The sequence below is a fragment of the Manacus candei genome, unplaced genomic scaffold, assembly GCF_025592945.1.
Source record: "Manacus candei isolate 608988 ecotype Guabito, Panama unplaced genomic scaffold, ASM2559294v1 h1tg000028l, whole genome shotgun sequence".
Lineage (NCBI taxonomy): Eukaryota > Metazoa > Chordata > Aves > Passeriformes > Pipridae > Manacus > Manacus candei.
Window position 1 is genome coordinate 6071540 of NW_026138076.1, and position 14443 is coordinate 6085982.

The following is a 14443-nucleotide window of genomic DNA, read 5'->3' on the forward strand; positions in this document are numbered from 1 at the left end:
TATTAGTTACTTCATTCTCTGAGAAACAAAGTGCTATTCACTGAAACATAGTAGCGAGGAGAAGAATGTGTATTTTTTCCTATCTCTACAGTTTTGCTAATGTTTGCTGCTTCTAACGCTTTCATCTACGCCCAGCTTGTGTTAGAGAAACATTTGTAAAACAGAATTTAAGCCAATTCTATGCACAGGTTATTCTTGCTCCAGTTCCCGTTTTGCAGCATTTTCAGTGCATCTGTGAAAGCCATTTGGGTTGGTGTATAGTGCTGCCTACAAACTTCAGTAGCATAGGCAGAGCATTTGCTTTTAGTTTGGTTTCCTAAAGGAAGCAAGTTCATGTGGTTGTGCTCAGCATCACCTCTGCCATTTCCCTGGCAGCTGTAAAGCCCATGGGCCATTTAATGTGAGGGTAGGCAGAAGTCTCAAAGATAATGTCACTCCTCGCAAATGGCAGCTTGTTAATGGAGAGAAACCCAGCTTATTGCCTTCCCTGAGAAAGGGCAGAATTCCTCTGCTACAGCACAGCTTCCCAGTAGTCACATTATTTGCTGTCTCTTGCCTAGTGAGGCAATGCCTTAAGGAATTGAGGGGAAAGGAGAACTAGACTTGTGGTGGGGGATAGAGTGGGAAAAGGAGACAGAGCATAGAAATGTTTTGAAAAACAGACTTCCCTTGTTGATTCTGTGAACCAGCCAGTTGAGTACAAATAGTAGGATGAACTAGGGTATTTTCTCCATCAAGATTTTGCGGATAGAAATCCCATTGTAATGCTCCCTGACTCCTTTATCCGGTCAAGGCTCTAGTAACCAGCTGCACTTCAATGTCTCTTCTGTTAAAAGAAATGTGACTTAATAATGCAAAGAAATAAACTGTTACTTGGTGCAAAAGCTTAGAAGAAGCAAGGTAGTAGTTATATATAAGGTCAGCATCTGTACCACATACCTTGATCTAAACTTGTCACTCTTACCTTGCAGTAAGAGGTAGAGATGATGTTAAATTAGGTCAACTGATCATGGCAAAAGAACAGTTTTAAATATGAGTGAATTTATGCATAGTTTTCAGAGATTTTTTTTCAGACAAATTGTATGCAATTTTTCAGAAAAAAAGTTAAAATTAATTTCAAATTTTTGTTTCTCTATCTCCATTCTAAAATGAATGGTTTGAAATGTGTAATTGATTCTTTTCTTAGTCATAATGAAGTCTTTATTGCTTCATTTTTATTTCAAAGACAAGCATGGAGATTTTAACTTAAAAGATGCCTTCCTAAAATAATTTGAAATGCATGAAATAAAATGGTTGAAAAAAGTTTTACAACCTTTGTTATAGCCAAGGTTAATACTTACTGAAAATCTTAGGTTGTTAATGAATATTTGTTATAAAATAACCATTGCAACTCCTCCTTTAAAATTAATATCAATGCTTTAAAATTATTAAAATAACAAATCCTGTTAATAGAAGAAACACTCTCTTTTTGAGAGAGAGTTTAGTGAAAGTTGGAGGAAAGAAGGCTTGTATATGTTGTGGTTTGGTTTGTTTTTATGTTGAAATCTGTGTTTGTGGTTTTGTTTAAGCTAGAACAAAGCTGAAACAACAGTAGAGGGAGAGGCGTGAATTCAGCTCTCCAGTTGTCATCATTGTATTTGCTTTTACTTTTGAAACTTGCTTATTGCCATTTTTTCAGCCCATTTAATTGTTTCATTACTTTGCAGTGAGCCGTTAATATTGGGCTGAGCTCTTTCTTCCAAACATCCTACTTCAAGAGATAAAATCCTTTAAAAATTGAAGAGTTTATAGCATGGAGTATACAAAATTTTCATTTCAAAAGACATACTGTTATATGTTCTTTATTAGGCAGAGAAGTTGAAGAAAGCTAACATCTTTCGTAGATTAATGTTCGTCACCAGGATGGTAAAATATGTAGTTAGCATGGGAAAGATACTGTCCTTAGAGTAACTTATATAGAATCATAGAATCATTAAGGTTGGAAAAGACCTCTAAGATCATAGAGTCCAACCATTAAAGAATACTGCCATGTCCACCATGGAACCATGTCCCAAAATACTACATCTGCACTTTTTTTGAACACTTCAAGGGATGGTGATTTCACCACTTCAGTGAGCAGCCTGTTCCAATGCCTGACCACTCTTTCGTTGAAGAAGGTTTTCCTAATATCTAATCTAACCTCTCCTGGTGCAACGTGAGGCCATTTGCTCTTGTCCTATTGCTTGAAAAGCAGTAAGGTCTCTCCTGAGCCTCCTTTTCTCCAGGCTAATCAACCCCAGCTCCTTCAGCTGCTCCCCAGAGTTTATGCTCCTGACCCTTAACCAACACTGTTGCCCTTCTCATGTTCCAGCATCTCAATGACTTTCTTGTAGTGAGGGGCCCAGAACAGGATTCAAGGTGCGGACTCACCAGTGCGGAGTACAGAGGGACAATCACTTCCCCAGTGCTGCTGGCCACACTATTGCTGATACAGACCAACACCCCAATCCTGAAATTGTACCATGCTTAATAAAAACTGATCAGTTCTAGATAGGATCTTTTTGACATAAATGGAGGGGAAAAACCAAAGACCAAGAGAAGCGTGATTGATGTTTGAGAATAAAAAGGGAAACCCTACTGAGTAATGTTCTAAGATACTCACAATAATATTTCTACTTAATGTGTTAAAAATACTATCTTAAATCTGAATTTTAATGGAATATGCAGAAAGGGTTCATTAATACACTTAACTCATGTGCTGACATCTTCAAGTTTTCAATGTAATTTTCTTAGTATGTGTGAGGTGTGCAGAAGTAGCAGTACCTCTAGTCTATGGAAAGGGAAATTCATACTAAAAGATAAATTTGAGTCAAGAGCCAAATCCAAAAGGAGCACACCTGCCTTGATACTCAGAGCTGCAGGACCTTGCAGTCGGGTGTTTGCTCTGAGCATGGCATTCATGGGTCAGCATTAGATATCCAGCTTTCCTCCTTCTAGGTGGAAGGGATGTAGGCCAAAAATTTTGGAAGGCATTTCAACATTGCTCCTGGGAGAGAGAAAAGCAAGTCCTTCCCTTCCTCTATTCTTTCCTTGCTTGTGTATTCTCCCAGGCTGTCATGGCTGTGGCAAATGGAACTGGGAAAAAGATGCAGAAAACAGTTTGGGGAAGGAAGGGCATTTGAATTTCTCATAACCAGTCATTCAGATGAAGCTCTTGAAGCTTTATCTTTGCCTTTTTGCAAATATCTGAACTTTAGACTGTCTCTTTCATGTTCTCTTTGTGGACCACTGAACCTTAATATTTCTTTCCTTTTCATGTTCCTTCCTTATGGAAAATGGTTTTTAAGTTACTAGCTAGCAGACAGATATAAACTTCTTTAGATGAGGGGGACAACTAAGCGTAGCTCTGTTATGTCGTGAATAAGTGCTTTATTGTGGGTAGCGGAAAATAAACCCCACTGCAATTATTTTTTCTTATTGAACAAGAGTGGTGACTGAGTTCTGTGCAGAATATACATGTGTGCAGTCTTGAGGCTGGCAATAGCTCCAGTGAGGGTGTGATCCGGCAAAGTGCTGGCTTAGAAAGTTTTTTCCTTTGTCGCATCTTCCATTCTATCTGCACAACATTTCACGAGGTTGTAATGCAAATCAAATCCCTGATAGCATGTAATTTTTTAAAAATCATTATTAATTGGGTTACTTTGAGGAATCTGGGTTAAAATATAGTTCAAACAAACAAACCAAGAAAAGCGCAATTGAGAGCGTGCTAAATTGTGATAGGGAGATAAAGAACAAGGATTTCCTAAGCAGCCTGTTCTTTCCACTTCTGGGTTTTTTTTGTTTTGGTTTTGGTTTTGTTGTGGGTTGGGCTTTTTCTTTGTTGTTGGGTTTGGTTTGGGTTTTTTGCAAGGTTGCTGGTTTAAGAGTGGCTTTCCCTGAGTACTTTGTGCTCATTCACTTGAGAATGCCACCCACTCTGCTGGTATAATGTTTTCCATGGTTACATAGTTACATGTTTCACGTATATGAGTTCCGTGATTCAGTTTCTAAAATGGCCACAAAGAATACTTGTTCCAGCTTGCTACAGGGCCGGTAGTAGAGCAGAACAAATGACTCATGGGGGATGTGGAAGGGAGAGAAAGTTGACACATCTTTAATAAATGGCTAACCACAGCTTCAGCAAGAACATTTAAGATTGAGTCCTCCAAGAGAAGTAGGTAGGCAGGTATCTCATTTCTGATCCATTGCTAGATTTAGCTTTGAATGAAGTACCAAACTGCTTGACCTTTTTAGCTATTTGGGCACATGCAAAAAAACCCAAAACCAAAACATACAACAAACCCCAAACAAAAAGCTCCGCTTTACAGAAAATCTTCTGCTGAAAATATAGAGTTTGGTTTTAAGAAGCTCTGCCTTGAAACTAATGTCCTATGCTGAGGAGTGAGATAAGTCACTTGGTAGATTTAACCTGAACATGGTAAATCCATGACATCTTTGTAAAAGCAGGGGTCTGGATGCAGGTCTTATGAATTCACATCCTTCCAAATATTAAGGTAGGTCCAGAGTATTCTATAAGCTGCCTGCATTGTGGAAAACTAAGTAGTAGTCAGTTAAAGAACAGTGAGCAAGAAAATGTGTTTTCCACAGGTACATAATTAGGACTCATCTTCTTTATCTCCTAGGCCCTTGCATTCCTTTTACGTTTTCTTTGTTCCTCTTTTCTCCCAAACTGCTGTGTGTATGGACAGGAATAATTTTTCTCTTCATCCACCCTCACTTTTCCCTTGTGTTGGCTTCTACTGTGCTAGATCTCACATCAGACACAAGGGTTCATGCAATGGGAGTAGTGGTATATCAGTGTGTTTCTTTGTGGGTTTTTTCCCCCACATGCCCACATGCTTTTACCAGCTCCATATGCTGAGTTTTGTTCCAGCCACCTTAGGCTGAATGTGAAGCAAGACTTTAATGTATGTGGCAGGGAAAGGTTTGGTTCCTTATTGCCATCCTTCCATTGTTTTTTCAGTTTGTAGGGTCTTGGTAGATGTTCTTCCTCAACCATGACAGCACTATAGGTACAATTTTGGGGCCGATCTCTCTGTGTCTGTTAGTTGAAGAGTACAACAGTAAATGATCATACCTTTTCCACAAGAGTTTAGATTAGGTTTGGAGGGAGAAAGTATGAGTATGAAGAAAAAATAGCAAGGGAATATATATTAAAACAAATCACGCACATCAATTTTAAAATCAAATGTGATTTTTATTTTATCCTTTGTAGATAAAATTTCACCTTAATATTGTGTGAACTAAGATTTCTGTTATTGTCTTCAGCAGGAACTCCAACAGCAGTCATACCTTATCATCTTGTCAAACTATGGAGCCCTGTACCTCAGATGAATTTTTTCAGGCTCTCAACCACGCTGAACAAACTTTTAAGAAGATGGAGAATTATCTTAGACACAAGCAGCTATGTGATGTGGTGTTAGTTGCTGGTGATCGTAGAATTCCAGCTCACAGGTAAGTTTATTATAATTTGAAGTAACTTCATAATTGTTTACAAATGCACCTTCAAAGTGCGTCCTATGTTTTGTTTTAAAAAAGTCAGAATATTCTAAACAATTTAGAACACTTTAAACATGCATATGGGTTTTTTAACATTTACTTGGAACCTAAAAGTTAATTTGTCTGTTGTATGTGATATAGAATCAAAAATAATTGTAATTTCACGTTCTTCTTTTTTCTTCAAGTATACTTAAGATATTTGCATACAAAATTAAACTCTCAAAAGTCCCAAATACACTGCCAGCATATTGTAAGTTCTAGTAGTTTCTGCACCATAGAATGATGTAAAATTTTTTTCTTAGATTTTGTTTTTTCTTTGTACTAATAATTATGTTGTTGGAGTCATAATTAGCAATAAGGACAGTCTTCTGTCCACATAAAGTTTTTTTGCTGCCATAATAAGAAGAGTCCTGAATACTGCTGAACACTGGCAGTATTAGATGTCTAAATTAGATTGAACATTACCATATCTGTCATCTGTGTAGTTAAGGGATCATGTAGCATGCCACTTAAAAGCTAGAAAAATACCGAAGATTGTGAAACACAGGTATGAGTAACTGAAGCACATTACAGTATTTTGTGCACAGTATTAATAGTTCAAACAGGAACCTAGGTATAATTAAGCTGTGGTTTCCGAAGCTGAGGTCTACAACAGGAGTAGCATCCTAAAGCATTCCTGTTTTCCATTACTCATTCCTACTCCCACAGTGAAACTACAACTTAATACTGTAATAATGATAAAAGGATGGGAAGAGGTTGCTGGTTTGGGGATGGTATTTTTCTTTAAAAGCCAGATTTCTGCTTTATTTGGATATTATCCACATTGTTGTGCTAACACAACTGAGGGAATGATAGCATGGGGTTGGGAACTGACTTGAGGAGCAGAGAGGCAATTTTAGCATAACTTGCTGTTGCGCTCAGAGACTAAATTTTATGCAGTGTTCAAATTAGTTGCAAAGCTGCATTGTCCCTGTGGAGTGAGTGAATCAGATGAAAACAGAATGCACACACCCCTAGTAGGCACATGATCAAGCAATTTAGGGTTGAAGAGCTTTGGAGTGCTGTAAACAGGGAAAAATAGTGATTATAATAAGAAAATCATTTTACTTCCTTGTGTGTCCAAGGCAACCCCTTTGCAGTACACATTTCGAGTATGGTTTATGTAATCATTAAAAAAGCGTAGAAAGGGTGCAGAGGACAACTGTGAATATCTTGTAAAGACTGGAAGATTTTATTTGCAAGGAGATAAACAGAAAGACAACATGCTAAAAAGCCCTTTTAATGTGGTTCATACCTGTTTCTCATTTATCTAGAGAACTCATTTCACTTCTCCAGTTTCTGCTACTGTATCTATTTTAGTAGTGCATTAGGTATATGCTACCACCTGTTATTTGCTCTAGTCTTCTCTTCTGAGGAGAAACATCTTTCTGTAGTTGGGATATTGTGTTTTAGATATGCATGAAAGTTAGAGCCAAAGAAGCATACCTCATGCTTGTAGCAGGAGGTGGGATGCTTATGGTTGTCTTTTGTTCACTTTATAACTTTGGAGCAACTTAGAAAGAAGCATTGCCTTTTGCATAATAAGTTTTTTACTGTTTTGTTTTCACAGAGAAACACAGTAATAACTACAGTCTTAATCCCAGTAGATCACAAGTACCTCACTGAAAACTGAACTTTTCCATAGTGGGAAAGATAAAGACAGAAATCTTAAATTTGGTTCAGAATTTTATAGAAATTCAGTAAGACGACTGCCTTTCTGTACTTGTAGTAGTTTATGTTATAAGAAAAAAATTCTGTTGTGTTTTTTTGCTGCCTGCATCCAAGTTCTGACTTCTTTAGTATTGACTGCAGGCTGGATCAGTCACTGCATTTCAAGACACTAGTGATTATTTTGTCTTGAGACTTAAGAAGCAACAAAAGCTGTATTTAATAGATATTAGATTAATGACTTGGCATTCTAAGATATGTAATAAAACAGAAAGTTCACTTACACTGGACAGCTTTTTTTCCCTTTCTTTTTTGTAAGAAAGATAAGAGTTTTTCTTAGTATGTGGTCACGTAGAGTTAGTAAGAAATAACATTTTTAATTAATATTAATCACACATATGTAGAGAGGAGTTTTCAGATTTCCTGGTTTGAACATGATATTTTTAATAATTCCTGGTGGTTTTTTTTTTAATTGTCGGTTTCTACATTTAATGAATGTTCTGAGGTGCGTGATGTATGTTTTTAGAGAAAGAAGTGAGTTTGATGTCTGTAATAGTAATAATACATTACTGTGAAATTCTGAGAGGTTTTGATTTGTATCTATTCAAAGAATTCAGGCTATGAGTCTACTACAAAATAACAGCATCACACGTAGTCATGATTTTTCTGAATATGGCATTCTCTACTGTTCCAAGACTGTTTATCTGCTCATTCTGTGCTGAAATTATAGCTAAGCATCTATTTAGGAGGTCAAGAAGCAAGTAGGAAAGGAGACACTTCTCCACTAGGAAGAAATGCATTATATTCCCACACCTTTACTCTGCAGTTTCCTAAAGAAATTTTGCATACTTTAATTTAATTAATTTAGTTAGGCTTTTCATAGCAGGAATTTATTCTGTGTCCACTGCAAATTCAGATGTCTGTAATTTATTATATTCCTCTTTATTACATTTAGCTAACTGCTATATCCATAATAAAAGTTTGTTTTGTTTGGTAATAACCTACTGATAAGAACATTCAGCAAGAAAAGGGAGGTGTGTGTAAATTCCTGGCCAGAGGGGCTTTAAGGCCTGCTCCACACCCTTTAACCAGCAATCTGAGCATCTGTGCAGAGCCACTGTCTGTCTGAAAGGTGGAAATACAAAAGACATGGGACTGAAGGAAGGAAGCCAAATGGGAGCTTATTTACTCTAGGGGTTAGGAAGCTTGTTTGAAAGACCATGGACTCTTCAGTATCACCTTACAACTTCAGTGAATTATTCACTATTAGTGACTTCCCTAGGACTGTTTTCAGCTATTACACAGCCACAAACAAGGAGCTGCCTAGGAAATGTCTCTTTTATCTTTCAGATCTTAGGAAGCTTCAGTTCGTTCTGTCAGGTGAGATAGGTTGGGAGATAGTAAATTGCCAGGTTTGACAGCTATCATCATTTTACATAGAAATTACTTTGATGACCTAGAAAACTGTCTAGATGATGCAGCTTGTGGCAATTTCAATAAGAAGTACAATTTTTAAAGTGTGCCACTCTGCTTACTCATATTTTACTGGCTCTCAGTGGAAAACTCTTCAAAATAAGTTAAGCCATCATGGTGAATCTTTCTAATTTTGGATCAATACAAACCACAGAAATTAAAGACATCAGTAGCCTGGGAATCTCTTGTAAGAATAGGAAGATGTACTGAAACACTCAGATTTTTGAGTATACTAAATACACTCAGTATTTAGAACATAGCTGTTGAGTGTTTTGCTAGAGAGATTAATTGTTTAGACATCTTATCATTTCTTAGATGAAAAATTCTGATATTCATGTGTTCCTTTTTCTGTATGTTTTTCCTGTGCACTGTAAAAGAGCAGCCAACTTATTGCATATAATTCAGTAGCCTAATTCTTGTAATCTTATCTATTCAGAAGTGAGTATTTAGCAGCAGCTGGTAATTAGGTGAGAAGGAGAGTAAAGGTAAATATGTTCAACATCCACAGTCAATACAATGCCAACTGTATTAAGGCTTTTTCTTGTTGTTTTTATGTTGGGTTTTTTGTAATCTTAAGAGATGTCTTTAATATCAGTATATACTGATTTTGTAAGCATTTTAGTTGGAACAATTTTGAAAGAAATATTACTCTCAGAGGAAAAAAAGACTACAAACTCTGAATACAAACCCCATAGCTCTCTACGGTTTCTAAACTGAGGAAAGGCAGTATTTTGTAGCATCAATAGTTTGCAGTGAAATCTTGATATGGAAAACATGCTAATTTTAATTATTAATAAATAACAAAAAAATTCTCTTTATGTTAAATACTAACAGAGCCACGATGTCTCTATTTAACAAGGACATGGTGAATATGTCCTTGTGTGTTTTTATAGTCATTGCACAAATTTTCTTTTAAAAAATCATACTTGTCGCCTAGCTCTTTTAGAGCTTTTTTAGCACAAAAGTCAAATATGAATGGGGATTCTTCAGTTACATGAAGGTGTTAGTTGCTTCATGTTGTATAATCTCTTTGTAGGAATGCAGTTTAATTGAAATAAAAATCAGTTAGTAGCTATGAGATTAAAAGATCAATGAACAAGGGGGTATCAAATCACAGGAGTATAGCAGCAATTGATTTTTATTGACTAGGGGGAAAACGATAGGGCAAGAAAAGGCCAGTTGGCTGAAAGTCTGCCTTTGTTTTCTTTTATGCTGTTTTAGTGTCACCTTGAGGCATTGTCACTGTATCTTTTAATCACCTTTCTTTCTTTGAAGGAAATTTTTTTTCTAAATTAATTGAATTAAGAGAAAAGTATGGATGCCTGTTCTAAGGCTTTTCATTGTGAATATGCTTCTTGGCTGAAATTATTACAGAATTATTGTCAGTATAATTTATGCTTTGGCAAATTACAGTCTACTTAATCTACTCCTGGGCTGCACATCCTGTTTTGGCATATGCAAGTCACTCTCTGGAAAGCACTTAAAGCTCTGAAGCAGGAATACCTCCTCATGGATCTGAACATGTTTGCAAAAATAGTAAATGGATTAGGTTTGTATTCATTTCTTTTGGAGGACTCTGAGTCTGGAAATTACAGGGAGAAATTTGCTGATATCAAACAGCTGGTAGAAGGTGTTGGGAGCCTTATGATTTGGCGTTTGTTCAACAGCTGTTCCTAAGATGTGAACAGTCAAGATGTTTTCTAAATAATAGTGCAGCTAACTAAGCCACTTACACTGCTGGGGGAAGAAAAAAGAAAAAAAAACAAACCCAAAACTGTAGTATGATTAAGTTCTACATTTTGTTTCTCATCGCAGAAAGCATTCTTTTTCAAGATCTATTGGCATAGAAGTTCCAAGTCAGTACTGCTAGATGTGAATATTTTAATTTGGTTGGTTTGCCTTTTTTATTTTTTTTAATTCTGCATTGGACCTGCAAAAATATTCTAATCAGTTTTCCTTCCAATGAGAATCGCTATTTTGTACATAGAAATCTGATCATATCATCTCATTCTAGCATCAAAAGCAGTTAGAGAAATTCTTCCTTGTTTATATAAATGTACTCTAACTTATTCCTACAGATCTTTGGGAGGCAGTATTTTCATTCAACTGCAGTTGTCATTAAACCTGAGGTTAAAATGCCTGGGCCCTACCTTGACAGAAAGTTCTAATTTTTCTCAGCAAGTCAGCCACAGAATAAATCTCATTTCAAGAACAATATGTTGTTTAAAAGAACAGAACTTTGTTTCTCTTGACAAGACTTCAATCATACAGGGTGTTAAAATAAAATTAATCTTTTCCCCATACACTCCTAACTCAGCTCTGTTGCCTCAGCAGCTAGAGAAAGAGAATAATGTAAGCCTGACCAAATGGTCGATGGTCAGAAAATCCATAAGAAAAAGTAGTTGAAATTAGTCAACAACTTTGCAGTTGATTAACTAAGAGTCAGTTCTTTGTAGTTTATGACTTTGTGTATGTACCTGCAAATCCTCCCCTAAGCACTGGTGCTCACCTTTTCAATTAATTTTACTCTGTTTTGTGGTTCCTGACCTCTGTCATTTTAACATGCTTATGCTTATATAGTGATTCAGCACAGCATAAACTGACTGAAGTATTAGATTAATTGAATGTATGCATATGAACTGTTTAGTGTATTTGCAGTAGGCTTGGTTCTTGGGCTTGCTGTTCACATAGCTCACTACATATACCAAGTGTATTTATATCGAATTCCCTGTGAGCAAGGCAACAGTGAACTGCTGCAGCACAAAAATTGATCCAAACCACAAGGCTGTTCCTGGAGGTCTCTTAGGAAAGAGGCCAGCAGTCCTCATGAATAGTTACAGTAGATTTCATATTCCTGCTGCACATCATTTCCTTCCTCTCTTACCCTAGTCCTGTAAAGACACACTGAGACATCAAAATTCTTGCATGTTTTGTTGAGTGGCATTGTTATTTGTAGTGAGTGTTTTACTCTCAGTAATCCAAAGAAATGTCTGTTGTGTTTACTTACTTATTCAGTATCTTAAAATACTGAATTGTTAAAAAGGGCTGTGTGCACCAAGAGTAAAAGCATTTTAAAGCACTTTGAAAAGGACTGGTAAGTAATTTTTCACCTTTAAAAAAGTAACTGACATAAGATAAATAGAAGTCAACTCAATTTTTTTTATTTCTATAATGTATGTTTATATTCCATTTTCAATTTGGGGAGGGTTGTGGGTTGTGTCTGTGTTGGCTATTAAAAATCATTGAGCTTTGAAAGGGTAATTAATTTAGTTCAGTAGCAAATGTAGGTTTCGTATCAGTACTTCATTATTCATAGAGAGGAACTAGAGCATGGAGCACTTTGTCAATTTTTAAATGTTTCTCTCACTACAGTGTTTCTTCAAAGGGCAAAGTAATGAATCATAAAGTAACAAACATAAGGTTTTTTTCTTTTCCTCTTTGTCTCTCTCCTTTTCTCCTGCATGACATACTCAGATTGGTTCTCTCCTCTGTTTCGGACTATTTTGCGGCGATGTTCACTAATGATGTTAGGGAAGCAAGACAGGAAGAAATCAAGATGGAAGGTGTGGAGCCAAATGCATTGTGGGCTCTGGTTCAATATGCATATACAGGTAATTGAAGTGAAAACGGGAACTTCATCTAATGAACTGGACTCCTGTGAGCATTATAGGCCATTACTACATTTCAAAAGCTCTTTATACATTGTTATTCACGTATTTAATTCCTTATAAATAAGTAACAATTATTCAAAGAACGGTAGAATATCCTGAGTTGGAAGGGACCCATAGGAATCATCGAGTCCAGCTCCTGGCCCTGCACAGGACAGCCTCAAAAGTCACACCATGTGTCTGAGAGCATTGGCCAAATGCTTCTTGAACTCTGTCAGACTTGGTGCTGTGACCACTTCCCTGGGGAGCCTGTTCCAGTGCCCAACCACCCTCTGGGGGAAGAACCTTTTTCTAATATCCAACCTAAACCTTCCCTGACACAACTTGAGGCCATTCCCTCGGGTCCTGTGACTGGTCACCACGGAGAAGAGATCAGTGCCTGCCCCTCTGCTTCCCACCATGAGGAAGCTGTAGACCCCAATGAGGTCTAATTGCTCTTAAATGAGACAACCTGGTAGGATATAGTTTCTCTGACAATACTATATTCAGTTAGTTCACAAATTATGTGAATCTTTTAAATGTATCATGACTGACAAAAAAAGGAATTTTATTAGGATTCCCTTTCCTTACATCTTATAGATACCAATTCTGAAAAGCTGGTTATATGTTGCTGAGAGTGATGTTTACTAAGCCTTCTATTATAAAATAATTCATATAGCCTGTAAATAATTCTTTTGCCCCTGAGTTTTAGGGAATTTAACAAATTATAAGAGCAAACTAATGTAATCTTCTTTTTAATGTTACTAGGTCGCCTTGAATTAAAAGAAGATAACATTGAGTGCCTGTTGTCTACAGCTTGCCTTCTCCAGCTCTCTCAGGTTGTAGAAGCATGCTGTAAATTCCTAATGAAGCAGCTTCACCCGTCCAATTGCCTTGGAATCCGATCTTTTGCTGATGCACAGGGTTGCACTGACTTGCACAAGGTGGCTCACAATTACACTATGGTATGTTGTTATCATCAGCTTTATTTAGTAAGGAAAAATACAGAATGTTTTCCTGAAGAAAGTACTAAGTTTTTCCCCTGGAAAGCCTTGGTCATTTTCCAAACAAGAATGTACATATGTTCCCATGATGAAAAAAGACAAAATAACAGTAAAGTTGCTGGTTTAGAGTTGGAAAGAAATAGTCAAGCATTCTTAGGTCCCTGTAGCAGTAATGGGATTGTGTGATAGACATTTAATAAAATAATTCAAAAGCTTGTTATTATTTCTGACAGTCAAAAACTACAGGGTTCGCAGTGGGCAAGCTGCCATCATCTAATCCAAAATAACACATTACAGAATGGAAGTGTAGAGTTCGTTTTTTCATATGAACTGGAGTAATCCATTCTAAGTTGGGGTATGAATGTGGGCATTCATCAGTGTAGATTCTGGATTGTCCTTTATGTCTTAGTAGTGGGATGTCAGGGTGACATCAAAGAATTTAATCTTAGCCTAGGCAGTATATGACTAAATACAAATTTGTCAATTATATTTTTATGGAAAGACTGACCTGCCAACTTAATCAAACTCCATCTTCTTAATAGTCATCCTTTTATTTTAATGTAAAATGTTTTTTTTTTCATTTTCACAAGCATATTTTAGTAATGTTATCAGAAGAAAGCAGGACAACTGTCTCTAAGGCAAGTCAGTTCTTTCCAGTTTTGTGAGGCATTTTACTCTCTTCTTGATGAAATTTTTCCTGTGTAAGCTCTTGGGACCTGAATGAGGGCATGTAGATACTGCATAAGAGGTGTGGGAATGAAGATAGTATTTAATTTGCTTGTGTGGTGTGGCATTGCTTTGCCATTAAGATATTGGCTTAGATCCAAGAGTTGTAATTTGTGTCTCGTAATTGGTATGAGAAATCCACGGCTCTTCCTCTTGCTGCCTTAGGTTTTGCTTGTTTAAAAACTTTTTTTTTAAATTATATCTTCTTGGCTTAAATTAGTTTAGTATGTGTAACAATTTAAAAAAGCTTGCTTTTTTTTATAGACAATACAATGTTCTTCCTCAGATCTCTCATGCATTTAATATCATGTACACACTGAAATTTACCAAAGCAAGTCAATAAATAAT

General features: G+C 36.5%; 1 protein-coding gene across 5 annotated transcripts in view; it reads left to right on the forward strand.

The window, feature by feature from the left end:
• Nucleotides 1-14443, forward strand: part of KLHL5 (kelch like family member 5) — a 68161-nt gene that overhangs the window by 25211 nt on the left and 28507 nt on the right. For 3 of the 5 annotated variants that reach the window (XM_051789971.1, XM_051789968.1, XM_051789970.1), the window contains 3 exons: nt 5308-5493; nt 12193-12329; nt 13134-13330. In XM_051789971.1, coding sequence (XP_051645931.1) covers nt 5351-5493; nt 12193-12329; nt 13134-13330 — 477 coding nt within the window. In that variant the 5' untranslated portion in view covers nt 5308-5350. The remainder of the gene's footprint in view (nt 1-5307; nt 5494-12192; nt 12330-13133; nt 13331-14443) is intronic. The other 2 variants (XM_051789972.1, XM_051789969.1) reach the window with 1 other exon arrangement.